The sequence below is a fragment of the Lipotes vexillifer genome, unplaced genomic scaffold (assembly GCF_000442215.2).
Source record: "Lipotes vexillifer unplaced genomic scaffold, Lipotes_vexillifer_v1.1 scaffold400, whole genome shotgun sequence".
In the NCBI taxonomy this organism is placed as follows: domain Eukaryota; kingdom Metazoa; phylum Chordata; class Mammalia; order Artiodactyla; family Lipotidae; genus Lipotes; species Lipotes vexillifer.
Window position 1 is genome coordinate 569,996 of NW_006786594.1, and position 13,962 is coordinate 583,957.

Genomic DNA, 13,962 nt, shown 5'->3' on the forward strand with positions numbered 1-13,962 from the left:
CGCTGCAACTAGAGGAAGCCTGTGTGCAGCGACGAAGACCCAATGCAGCCAAAAATAAATAAATAAAATTTAATAATTAAAAAAAAGTTAATAAAATAGGTAAGCAACAGGATATATTGTACAACACAGGGAAATTTTGTAATAACTTTAAATGGAGTATAATCTATAAAAATATTGAATCACTGTGTTGTATACCTGTGGCTAATATATTATTTTAAGTCAGCTATAGTTCAATTAAAAAATCCTTATACCTTTAATATTTTTACTTGTGTTCCAACCTCTAGTACACTGTTATATAGAAGCAGTGATAGGCATTCTTGTCTTGATCCTAATGTGAAATAAACAGTTTTAATGTTTCACTATTAAGTATGAAGTTTGCTGTAGGTTTTGGTAAATACCCTTTATCAGCTTAAGGAAGTTCATATATTCCAAGTTGGCAAAGAGTTTTCATAATGAATATGTCTAGAATATTATGTTTTACACACATGTATATCTCAGATAGTAGATATTTACATATCTTATATGGTATATGTGACCTATGTTATATAACATATACTGTACTAGTGTATATATGTGTGCGTCGAAGAAGAAAATCCATACAACTATTTCAGTACATATTTCTCTGTACTGAAAGAGACACAATGGGAGAGATAATGGGAAATAGATAATGGGAGATGGGACAGCTGAATTTTAAGGGGGTAGTGTTCATACAAAGGTCTGGTACTTATTCAGAGGTGTGGAACAAGGGATCCAAAGTGAGCAGTTTTCTTTAGGAGTCTGGAGCTGAGTTATCTCTGCTTATAGGTCACACTGAACTCTAAAAACTCTCCCCAGGTACTTTGGCACCCAAGGATTAATTAGATAATTCTAGGGCAATGGATACAAAAACTCTTTATTCCATTTTTATGGAGAAACAGATCACTAAACTCTTTATTTATTTAATTTATTTTTGGCTGTGTTCAGTCTTCATTGCTGCGCGTGGGCTTTCTCTAGTTGCAGAGAGCCGGGGCTATTCTTCGTTGTTGTGCGTGGGCTTCTCATTGCGGTGGCTTCTCTGGTTGCGGAGCACGGGCTCTAGAGCACAGGCTCAGTAGATGTGGCACACGGGCTTAATTGCTCTGTGGCATGTGGGATCTTCCCAGACCAGGGCTCGAACCTGTGTCCCCTGCATTGACAAGCAGATTCTTAACCACTGTGCCACCAGGGAAGTCCCTAAACTCTTTATTAAAAACATGCATTTGGTAAATCTAGTTGGCTACATGGGGGTTTACACTGTGATTCTCTTTATTGCTACGTATATTTTTCATACCAAGAAAGTTTTTTTTTTTTTTTTTTTGGCGGTACACGGGCCTCTCACTGTTGTGGCCTCTCCCGTTGTGGAGCACAGGCTCCGGACTCGCAGGCTCAGCGGCCATGGCTCACGGGTGCAGCCGCTCCGTGGCATGTGGGATCTTCCCGAACCGGGACATGAACCCGTGTCCCCTGCATCGGCAGGCAGACTCTCAACCACTGCGCCACCAGGGAAGCCCCCAAGGAAGTTTTAAAAGAAAAATTTTTAGATAACTTTATTAAGTAGAGTGTAAAATAATCTCATCATCCAGTCATTTAACAAACATTTATTGAATGTTTATTATGTGGCAGTTACTGTGCTAGTCCATATGGGAGTACAAAGATATATAAGGTACATATAAGTGCTATCAAATATGGTAAAAAAATAATGTGCAGAAGGAATTAAGAGCTGGGAGGGACTCCTAGCTGGTGTGACCTGTACCACTTATTGGGGAAGACACAGGATAGAGAGCATGAATTTCTAAAGAGCCCATAGGGAGGCTGTGAAACTATAATGCAGAGTGGTACTAACATGCCTCTTCCCTTTCTTTTTGTGGGTCTCTTGCCTATGCCCAGTTTCTTAGTGGAGGTTGTTAAGTATTTTCAACAGCCGGGGAACTGAGGCTAAGAGTAAGTTTCACTCTGCTGTCTTGGTTTTTTGTTTTTTTAAATTTATTTATTCATTTATTTTTGGCTGTGCTGGTTCTTCGTTGTTGCGCAGGGGCTTTCTCTAGTTGCAGGGTGAGTGGGGGCTATTCTCCATTGCTGTGCGCGGGCTTCTCATTGCCTTGGCTTCTCTTGTTGTGGATCACGGGCTCTAGGCGCGCGGGCTTCAGTAGTTGTGGCACGCGGCTCTAGAGCGCAGACAGTAGTTGTGGTCCACAGGTTTAATTGCTCTGTGGCATGTGGGATCCCCCTGGACCAGGGCTCGAACCTGTGTCCCCTGCATTGGCAGGCGGATTCTTAACCACTGCACCACCAGGGAAGTCCCCTGCTGTCTTGGTTTTAAAAGTTCAGTTTGGATTGGAGCATTGTCCTTGATTCCAAGAAATATTTCAATATTAAGAAACAGAAAAAGGTTTTTAAAAGCATAATTGTGACTCCAAACCTGCCATGGAAAGACTGATTTCAGTTACTTTCTAGGACAACCCTATGTTCTAGGCATTATCATTTCCTTTTAACCTGCTCAGGTTTTTAATTTACAAGGGTCAGAAAACCCATAGTAATGCCATCCTACCTCTGTTTCTGGCTAGGTTAGTTTAACCTGTCTGGGCTTGTTTCCTCAGCAGCAATAACTGTCTTGCCAATTTCACAGCAGTAGAGGGATCAAACAATGTAACAGATGAAAACACTCCTTGAAGACCATAAAAGCACTAAATGTAAGTGAACTATCACTGTTATTTTTAAAGTCTTATCCATAATCTTGGGTATAATGCAGGGCTGAGTGAGTCTAAGGTTGTAACTGAGTAGGACCTTACATCGCCTTCCCAGGACAGGCCTTTCCCCACATCCTCTGCGTTAGTTCTTCTCTGAATTACATAGATAACAGTATTTGATGCACACTTCCTGAGTTGTTTTACAGGTGTGAAAAACCCCCACCAAACGGATGATATTAACTACTTGATGACCATGAACACATAGCCCCAGGCCTCCTGGAGCCTAAGGACTGATAATGTTAACCCCTGTGACACTGCCCTGTTACCTCACCATCAGCCAATCAGAGAATTGTTCATGAGCTGATCACATACCCTGCGACTCGCCTCCCTCATCTGGCCTTTAAAAATGCTTTGCCAAAACCCTTTGGGGAGCTCAGGGATTTTTTGGGCCTGAGCCACCGGTCTCCTTCAATGGCCCTGCAATAAACCTTTCTCTGCTCCAGACTCCGACGTTTTGGTTTGTTTGGCCTCACTGTGCATCAGGCACACGAACTTGCGCTAACAAGGTGGCCAGACTTCACTGTTCCTGGTAGGTTTTCCACAGCCTCTGCTTCAGAATAAAAAAATTCCTTACATCCAGCCTTTACTTTGTTGACAGTTCGACACCCTCTTTATCTACATGCCCTGCTTGCTTTTTTGAGAGTGAGTGTAAATATAGGACAGCATTCTCCAAAACAGAGGAAAGAAGAGTATTTTCCTTAAAGACATGCCTTGTGAGTGCAGCCCAATCAACATTTATTGAATTCCAAGACAACAGAAGCTGGAGGTACACAGATGCAAAAACAGGGCATCTGCCTTGAGGAGCTTAAGAGCCCATCAACTGATAGTGGTAACCTGCTTCCTGTTAGGAGAGTGGGAGTTTCCTTCCACTTGCAGGATTGCTGAAGCCGCAGACCAGGAGGGGCAGAGGAGGACCCAGCTCGGCTCTGGAGGCCGTGGGCTACATGAAAGCTCCCGCGCCCCCTTAGTGTTTGCGACTTGGAAGGCACCCCTTCTGCCATTCCCCTTTCTTGGTGCCGGGAGAAGATAAAAGATCCTTTTCTACTACTATAGTAGATACATCTCAAATCAGGACTTAGGACTTCAGCGCTTCAGCCCTCACTCCCTCCTAAGGAGCCACTGCACACTCCAGCGGAGGAACGGCGGCGGAGCTCCAGGGGGGGGGTCCCCAAAGAGCTGAGCACCTTAAAGTCCTCCTTAAGGAGCTCGCTGTCTCCGGCCCCGCCCCTCGTGGAGTCCCGCCCCCGACGCGACCTCGTCCTGTGGCACCGATTGGTTGGCTCCTGTGCGTGAAGACGTTGCGTCGTGGGGCGGGGCGGAGGAGCGTTGTCTGTAGGTCCTCAGCCCTGTGTCCTCGGCCACCGCCCCCGCTGCTGCCCTGTATCCGCCCCTCGCCTGCCTTTAGAGGGTACAGGCGACAGCAGTTTCTCAAGGTGGTCGAACACCCGCCAAACGTCTCCGTCGAGCTGCCTTTTCTAGTTGGCGGCTCCTCTGGGCTGCGTCCAGGGCGGGGGGTGGGGAAAAATGGCGCCGGCGCCCCAAGGCGTCCGGGAGGAGCCGCTGCTGGAGTGTAGGTCCGGACTGCTTTCCCGGCTGCTCTTCCTCGCCCAGGCAGTCCTCCTCCTGCTGCCGGCCGCCCGGGCAGGCCTCTGCCCCGCGCCCTGCTCCTGCCGCATCCCTCTGTTGGATTGCAGTCGCAGGAAACTGCCAGCGCCCACCTGGAGGGCGCTGTCGAGCTCACTGCCCCCCGACGCCGTCAGCCTGTGAGTAGAGTTGTCGGGCGGGGGAACCAAAGGAAAGGGGGTGCTCCCCTTCCTCGAGGGACTGGAGGGAGACGGGCCTGGTCGGAGGGCGCGGCCGGGAGCCTAAGTTCTGAAGGGGAATGCCATTGCGATGTTGTGAACTTTTTTTTGTGGGGGGTGGTGGTGGTTGGAGCCTGAAAACCTGGTGTTCAGGTTCTGGAGACTTGTACGAAGACCAGGGTTAAAATTCTTGGGAGCAGGGAGTCTCTGATTCCTGGGCTGGGAGGAGTTGGGGCGGTGATACTGTTAAGGGCTCACTGGTCCTGGGCTCCGGCATTGGCTCTTGAATGGTTGGGGCTCCTCGCTCATTTTGGGCTGCATCATCCTGTGCATCAGCTTGAATGGTCCCCAAGCACGTGATTTTATAACCACGATCATAAAGACTTATGAACTGTTTTTTGGCTGTAGTTCAGGTTTTGGCTAATTTTGTGCTGTATTTTTGACAACTGGGTTGAAACTTCATGTGTTAACTACGTCCAGTATCACCTTGAACAAATATCTTTATAAATAGCATTTTGGATCTAATTTAGGATTCACCTTGTAAAGAAGGGAAGGCGTATCTGTTACAAAATTAAGTGTTTTGTTTTCAGTGCATTTCCTTGTGGCAAAGACCTTAAAAATCAGTCCTTTTTGTTTATGTATGAGAAGCAAGTACAATGGTTGGATGAATTCTTCCGGAGACTCCACTGCAGAGTGCTCAACTTGACAGGCCTGTGTTAGACAGTGGCACCTGGAGAGCTCATTAGTCTGAGTCAGCTTGGTGGCATTAGGAGCAACAGTAGGTATTAAATGCTGCAATTATGGGGCTTGTTAACCACTAACATACGGTTATTTCTCTGCCGCTAACTGAGCAATGTATTTATTGACAGACTTGTAACAGAGTCATCTCTAAAAAAAGACCTGTCACAAAAAAAAAAAAAAAGCTCGAGGTGTGATTAAAATATGAGGGGATGTTTGGATTTCTATTGGAAATGGAATACAAATAGAAGGTCTCTCTCTGCAGAGGTTAAAGTGTGTTTACATTTGCAAATAGCTTATGTTAGATAGGAAAGGAAGCTACCTCATAAATTCCTTGAGAAAATTAAGGTAACTTAAATAACCAAATGTAGTAACATAGATTTGCAGTGTAATAAGGTGTTTCCTGTTGTTTTATGATAGTGACACCTGTAGCTAATTCTGGTTCTGTTGATGTAAAAAACATTTAGAAATTCATATCAGTTGCGGTATAGTCTGAATTAAACCTAGCATAACATCTTAGTAATGCAGTAACTACCTTTTTCTAAGAAATTCTTGGAACAACTACCTGATTATGACAAACTGAATCTGATTATGACAGTCTAAATGTGGTGCAGGTTTAAAAACAACACAACTTCATTTAGCTGTAATTGAAATAAATGTGGCCTACTTTTTAAGATCCTCCATTGGTAGATAAACAATAATTAGAAATAGTTTTATGTAAGATACATTTATTTTGTGTCTAGGTTTAATTTTTTTTATCAAGACAAATTGCCTAAAACCAAATTACATTCAAAAATTTTAAATGTCCTATAATGAAATTGACATTTTCAGTTGAAGTGAAATGCCTTGGAGAGCAATTCTCTTGTAGAAATGTAATTGGATGGAAGTCTTACATTAGCAGAAGAACTCTTAGAATATTAAAAGATGAGGTTGTGCTGTTTTAAACTGAGAAATGTAATATTTTTCATCAGTTGCCTTCAGCTGTAAAACAGGTGCATGTGGTTTTCTTTATGTAATTTTGAATTTTTAAAACACATGCAATGCTTTAAATGTATTAGTGATTCAAATGCTCAGACTTGCAGCAATCATGAAAAAGATGGTGGACAAAATTCCTTAACCCTGGGTTTTAAAATATGTATCTGCCCCCAGTTACTGGCACAGAGCCCCTGCAACCCTTGTATCAATAATTTCCAAAGTGATAGGAGAATTAGGAGCACCTTTCCTTTTTCTATTTGGTCTTTGACCCTGATTCCTGGCACAGAGCTCCTACATCTCTTGGAATCTCGTGGGTGATAGGAGTATCTTTTGACCTAATGAGGTGACTCTTGGTGGGCTCCTGGATAGCTTAAGGATTGGGGTGGGTCACCAGAAAGACCAAGCTGTGCTTAGAAGCTTGGAACTTTCAGCCCCACCCCCCCATCCTACAGAAGAGGAGAGGGGCTAGAGATTGAGGTAGTAATTGATCGTGCCTATGTGGTGAAGCCTCCATAAAAATTTCCAAAGTATGGAGTTCAGAGAGCTTCTGAGTTGGTGAACACATCTACCAGGAGGTATGCTGTGAGGGTGGTGCATCCCAACTCCATGGAGACAGAAGCTCCTGCACCAGACCCTTCTGGATCTCGCCCTATGTATCTCTTCCTCTGGCTCTTCATCTGTGTCCTTTATCATGTCTTTTGTTATACAGTTAACCAGTAAACGTAAGTAAGTATTTTTCTGAGTTCTGTGAGATATTCTAACAGTGCTTGAGTCCAAGGAGGGGGGTTGTGGCAACCTCCAATTTGTAGCCAAGTTGGACAGAAGTTGTTGGTAACATGGGGAGCTACTACTTGTGATTGGTTTCTGAAGTGGGAGGCCGTCTTATGGGACTGAGAGCTTAACCAGTGAGGTCTGCACTAACTCCAGTTAGTGTCAGAATTGAATTGAATTGCAGGACATCTAGCTGGTGTTGGAGAATTGGTTGGTGTGGGGAAAAAGCACACATCTAGTGTCAGAAGTACTGTGTGTGTGAGTAAAGGAAGAAACCAGTGACAAAAATTTTTTGGTTGAGCAAACTTTAGTCAGGCTCCTGAACCTTATCCTGGGCCATCTGTGCACACCCTTGTAAAATGCAGTTTTAGCAGTAACCCTGCTAAGTTAGTTTAGTAGGAGTCCCCCACCCTCAATGTCTGATCAGGTTCCTCCTCCTGCACCATCCCCCAGGTGATATCTGAGTACCCTGGCCTGTCTTTAGCAAGAATCCTGTTGGGTCTGTTTAGTTAAAAACCCCCTTACCAGATGTTTTCTCTTAGTAATTTTCCATTCACCAACCCCACTCTGCTCCTTAGCTATAAGTTTTCTCTTATTCATGGAGTATTCAGAGTTAAGCCTAATCTCTTTCCCCCACTTTAAAGTTTCATTGTAGTGGTTCCTTTATGTATCGAGAAAGCCCCATCCCCCAAAGTCTTCCTTACCATGCTTTAACAAGTATCATTGAGTATTTTTTTTCCTTTTAACAGTTATGGTGCCACAACTCGGGATAGGATCAGATTCATCATTGGACCCCCGGACCTCTCACCCAGGACCCTAAGTGCGTACCTTTGAAGCCTTTATCTTCACTCCTGACTGATTGATCGGGGATCCATTGTTGAGTCCGACTCCTGAACCATTGCTCCGGACTAACGTCCGTGGAAGCTGGTAAGGACAGATTTTGATTGTTAAGAGTCTGAGTACAGTTGACCTTGAACAACATGGGTTTGAACTGTGTAGGTCCACTTATATGCAGATTTTCTTCAATAGTAAATACTCCAGAACTACACGGTCCATGGTTGGTTGAATCCATGGATGCAGAACCTTGGATACAAAGGAACTGCACGTATGGAAGGCAATTACAAGTTTTTTTTTTTTTTTTTGTGGTACGTGGGCCCCTCACTGCTGTGGCCTCTCCCGTTGCGGAGCACAGGCTCCGGACGCGCAGGCTCAGCGGCCATGGCTCACGGGCCCAGCCGCTCTGCGGCATGTGGGATCTTCCCGGACCGGGGCCTGAACCCGTGTCCCCTGCATCGGCAGGTGGACTCTTCAACCACTGCGCCACCAGGGAAGCCCCAATTACAAGTTATATGTGGATTTTTAACTTTGCAGAGGGTCGGTGCTCCTAACCTTAGTGTTGTTCAAAGGTCAACTGTATACTCCAGAAGTTGGGATAGAGTCCCAGATAAACACAGGCTGGGTTAGAGTCCCAGGTTTCTCTGTTTGTAAGAAAGCTCAGAGTCCTAGGCTTCTTTGTCTGAAAGGTACTTACTGGGTTGGAAATCTCTCCTTCCTGGCTCTTTTTTTCCTGAGTGGGGATTATTTATTCCCTGACTCTTTGGGCTGGAAGTCTCTTCTTCCTGGCTCTTTTTTAATTATTCCCTGACTCCTTATGCTGGAAGTCTTTCTTCCTGGCTCCCTGTGAGGCCTCTTTGTTCCCTCTCTTGGGTCCTGCTTTTCCCATGAGAATTTATTAGATGGCTCAAACCCCCTTCTTGAACCCCTGCTGAGTATATTCTGTCTCCCTCCATTCTTGTTGGCATCCTTTTGTTGAGGATAATGTGGAACTTCACAGGCTTCTTTTGGAAACTTGTGACCTCTCCACACTGGCTCTGCTAAGACGTCTCCCTTCTCATTGCTTCTGCTCCTCCTTTGCCCTCTCACCACCTTCAGTCTTTCCTCCAATTCCCTTGAATACTATGATATGTCCTTCTCAAAGCCCCTTCATCCTCCATCCCCTGCCAGACCTTTTTCCACCTCAGTCCTTATAGTCACTTGATCTTTGGACCCCCTGCCCCACTAGAGGCTGTTAAGAAACTTAGGGACCCCCCAAAACAGCTACTTGAAGCTGAAAAGGAAAAAGGTTAATTGGAAATAGACTGTATGTTTTCAGCAGTTAGATGGGCTTTGGAGACCTGCAGACAGCCTCTAGATGCCTCTAGGTGTCTCCTTGGTCAACACCTAAAATTTGGTCCATAGCCTCCGTAAGATTACATATCAGGGCAACGGAAGGTGGTCTGTACAAAATTGGTAAACAGGTAACCTAAACTTGTCCCATTTGCCATAAACACAATTCACATAAAAACATAGAGTAGAGAAAAGACAAGAGATTATTATTTTATATAAACCAGTGAGTTTGTATTACTATGTTTTACTAAGTAACTCATGACTAAAATTTCCCAGTGAAAACTTGAGATCTCCATTAGCATCTGTCTGTATGTTTATGTATGTCTGTATATATGTTGTAGAGGTGTGCTGTTTTTCTACTTCTCGATGGTATTACCAAATTAATTTATAAAATCCAATCCTGTTCAAATTAGCTTAGAGATAAATGAGCAGTTACATAAATTAAATATTCCTGAAATTCTCAGAAACAGAAGCTTAGTGTTTTAAGTTTACATGATCTGGGATAATTTTTCGTAAATAAAGCTAATTTGAAAATTGTTGGTAAAATAAGAACAGGCATGTCTTCAGAGTTGTCAGCATTAAATATAGTGCAGACATTTAAACTAAGAACAAAATGTACAAAAAAAATGAATTGCTTCCTGTATGTCAAGCACAGCAGTAAAATAAAAAAGGGGGAAATACCATGTATGTAACTTTTTAGGTTTTTACTTTTGTGATGTTTGCCTAACATGCATGTGTTATAAAAAATAGTTAATAAGGAAATAACTTCAGATGATGGCTGGCTTTGTTTGGTGTTGTGTCTGCCTAAAATAAAAATCAAAGTCATTTGTAGGTAAGATAAACTACTGAAACATTCATTATTGAACCTAAATTTAAGTTTATATACTTTTGGCATCTTGTTTTTACATGTTATAAAGAAACAAGATATTTGGATCTATTAGTAAACATTCTTTTGCTACACAAAAATTGTACTAAGAGGAATCGTATGCCTCTAGAAATTGCAAAATTGTATATTCAGAAATATACTAGTCTACTACAGAAAACTGATACATGACAGACCACAATTGCCTACTTCCTAGTTTTCTGTTAAAAAAAAGTTTATTAATGGTTAAAAATCATAGTCAATATATGTAAATGAAACTACTAGAAACTGTAAGAATGAAGAGAAATAACTTTGTATGCAAGGTATGAAGGATGTGTTTTAGTTAAGGGAAAAAAAGATTTTTATTCTAAGGTAGAATGAGTTCCAGAATGAGAAAGAGGAAAAATACAGTACAAAAACTGAGTAGATATTAGAAAAATGGCTGTAGAAGGTTTGCAGAACAGGAATTTTGTGTTTGGTTAAGTTGCTGAGATTGAATGGACTTATTTATAAGTTACAAAAAAAGTGAACTTTAATATCAAAAGTGTACTGGAATTCCCTGGTGGTCCAGTGGTTAGGACTCGGCGCTTTCACTGCCTCGGCCTGGGTTCAGTCCCTGGTGGGTTCAGTCCCTGGTCGGGGAGCTAAGATCCTGCAAGCTGCGCAGTGCGGCCAAAAAACAAACACAAAAGTGTACTGATGCAAAACTAGAATCCCAAAGTTTTATTGGATTGTTGGTCTGTTCTTATTAAGAAACTGTAAAAAGGTTTACCTTTTAAGTAGTCTGCCTAGGAAACAAAGATTTTGTGTCTTATCAAAATAATTTCCTGTGTTTCATGTTGTCTTTATCATATCTTTGATTACTCTAAAACATTGAGTTTTCTTAATATTAGAAGAGCTAAGTTTTTTTTTTTAAACAACTATGTGACTTTCTGTATTTGCCTTTGAAATCTTTTGTCACTTTGTTTAAATGGATAACTAAGTATTGTTTCACAGTGACCTGTGATCTTATTTAGTCAAGTGTTTAAACTTTTCAGTATTTTTGACAACTTCTCAAAATCAAATTCTAAATGGGAGTCTTTTTGACTCCATTTAGAATGGAGTCTCCAACTACCTTCGAGACTTTCCAGAGGCCCCTGGAAAATCTCAAAGGATATGTCTCTCACGTTGTAAAAGGATATGTTAAACTAATTAGGTTTATTTGGTATTTTAAATTACATGAGAAGCATAGTCCAATAAATGAGGACAAATATTCTTAGGTTATACACGTACGAATATATGTTACTAATAATAGGTATTCCAGAAAAGTATGAAGTTCATAGAGATTTGAAATAGCCTTGTTGTCTGGTTATTATGATAAAATATTGTATGCCACAGAAATAACTAATTTTTCTTATCAAATGAACTCTCATCAGAACTTTAACCATGGCCATTTTAAGTCTTTTTTCATTCACAGACAAGTTGTTGTTTTACTCTCATTCTTCTCTGAAAGCATAAACAGTCAGCCACAGGCAAGAATGCTCCATGATGCCATCAGTAAGGCCATGCCATGAGATTGAGAGAATTTCCAGAAGTAATGAAGAAGCTGATGGATTTATGAAACTGTTAACCCAAGATCAAGTAGAACAAGAATTAATTACATTGGACTGAATAAACTGATGAGGATGGTTATAATTTTTTTATCACTCTTTGTTTGAAACATTACTGGTTCTTTAATGTTTTGTTCTTCAGATTTAAATAACCTTTTTCGGACTTCCCTGGTGGCGCAGTGGTTAAGAATCCGCCTGCCAATGCAGGAGACACGGGTTTGAGCCCTGGTCCGGGAAGATCCCACATGCCGTGGAGCAACTAAGCCCGTGTGCCACAACTACTGAAGCCCGTGCACCTACAGCCTGTGCTCCGCAACAAGAGAAACCACCACAATGAGAAGCCCGCGCACCACAACGAAGAGTAGCCCCCGCTCGCTGCAACTGGAGAAAGCCCCCATGCATCAGTGGAGAGCCAACGCAGCCAAAAATAAATTAAAAACAAACAAATAAATAAATAACCTTTTTCTTTTCTCTTATGTTATCTATAGCTTACAACAGTAATCTGGTAGATTATACCTTTGTGAACAAAGATGAAACAATTACTTTTTCTTCCTACCTGACTCCTCCAGAATTCAGAAACTTTTAGCCAGTATTCTTATTTTCATGACAATGTGGTAGTTTAAGTTCAATAAGAATGTGCTCTTGTAAGAGGATACAATTGGAAATATAGGTTATATTACCATGGCTTTGACTGAAATGTTATATTTAAGAGTGAACTGTGCATAGAATCTGGTTTAAGGGACTAAGGTTGCCTTCATGGAACCGGTGCTCTTGGAAAAACTGGCCTGGCCTGCTGTCTGGCTTACAGGGTTCTCAGCCTCATAGGTGAGTAAGGAAAGTCACTTCCTGGCAGGCCCAGGAACCTTACGATATCTTGGGGACATCAAGAAGAGAGATATTCACCTGAATCTTTAGGAATGGGAGATGAAGTCTGGTGGCTAGTTCCTGAGCTGGCTTCCTAGCCTCGAGAGGCTTTTAAAAGCCTAATCTGAGATTCCTTATGAAAAGTTTCAGCAAAACGAACTCAAAAAGAGCCTGCCTATATGGTCAATCACTATTCTTTTTTTAAGTTTTTTTATTTATTATTTTTTTTGCGGTATGCGGGCCTCTCACTGTTGTGGCCTCTCTCGTTGCGGAGCACAGGCTCTGGACGCGCAGGCTCAGCGGCCATGGCTCACGGGCCCAGCCGCTCCGCGGCATGTGGGATCTTCCCGGACCCGGTCACGATCCCGCGTCCTCTGCATCGGCAGGCGGACTTTCAACCACTGCACCACCAGGGAAGCCCTCAATCACTATTCTTGCTGTACTTACATGAATAATCAGGACAAATCTAATGAGACCAGAATTATGTAAACAAGAAATAAAAGGTTAACTATAGAGGGGAGTTTTTTTTGTTTCAGTATAAAACTGTAGTGCACCCTTGTGGCTTCCATCTTGCACACTGGCCGGTCCTTACCACATTCTCAATTCTGGTTTCCTCCAGTATCTGACTCTAACTCTCCAAACTAATGTTTCCTGTTTTTTCTTCCCCCACCTTCCTGACGTGGCATCACTGAGAAAATTGCCCTTTTCCTGAAATCCTGCAAGCTGAAGCTGGATGACTTGATATAAACTTAAAAAAAAAAAAGAAAAAGAAAAAAAGAGCACTACACATTGTATATGGGCAACCTTTGTGCCTCCTGCTGTGTGGACCACTTACAGATGACAGAGTTCATCAGAACATTTAATGCCATCCATCTCCAGAGACATTCAAACTGCAAACCAGGAAACTTCTTCAGGTGGCCACTGCCATCCTCATTCTACCATTTAAAGATGCTTCAAGTTCAAATCTAAGAATTCCAACTGGCTACCCTCTGGACTGAGAAACTGGATCTCTAACTATTAATTTTGGCTTTTATTTTCATAGAAACTCCCCTCATTAAATACCTGACTGCTGGTACCATTGAGCAAATATAATACCAAGTCCCTACAGAAGGTTCACCTGGTCCTTAATGAGCAAAAGGCTACCGAATGAGAAAATAGACATATTGTTCAGAGGAAAGAAGAATGTCTCTTCCTTCCTTGAACAAGAAAGGGGCCTGACAAAGATTCTTTGACTAAATTTTGACTCCTGAACCACCTTCATCCAGGCTCATCTGTATACTTCCTTGTAAAATGCAGTTTTAGCAAGAATCCTGCTGAGTCAGTTTAGCAAGAAACCGTTGATACCTGATCACCCTTGATATCTGATCCGGTTTCTCATGTTCCACCATCCTCCAGGTGATGTCTGATCACCATGGCTTGTCTTCAGCAGG

At 42.4% G+C, this 13,962-nt stretch overlaps 1 protein-coding gene across 1 annotated transcript in view; it reads left to right on the forward strand.

Moving 5' to 3' along the window:
- The first annotated feature begins 4,223 nt into the window (after window positions 1-4,223).
- Window positions 4,224-13,962, forward strand: part of LRIG2 (leucine rich repeats and immunoglobulin like domains 2) — a 61,701-nt gene continuing 51,962 nt past the window's right edge. Inside the window, exon 1 of the mRNA XM_007459047.1 lies at window positions 4,224-4,528. Coding sequence (XP_007459109.1) covers window positions 4,290-4,528 — 239 coding nt within the window. The 5' untranslated portion in view covers window positions 4,224-4,289. The remainder of the gene's footprint in view (window positions 4,529-13,962) is intronic.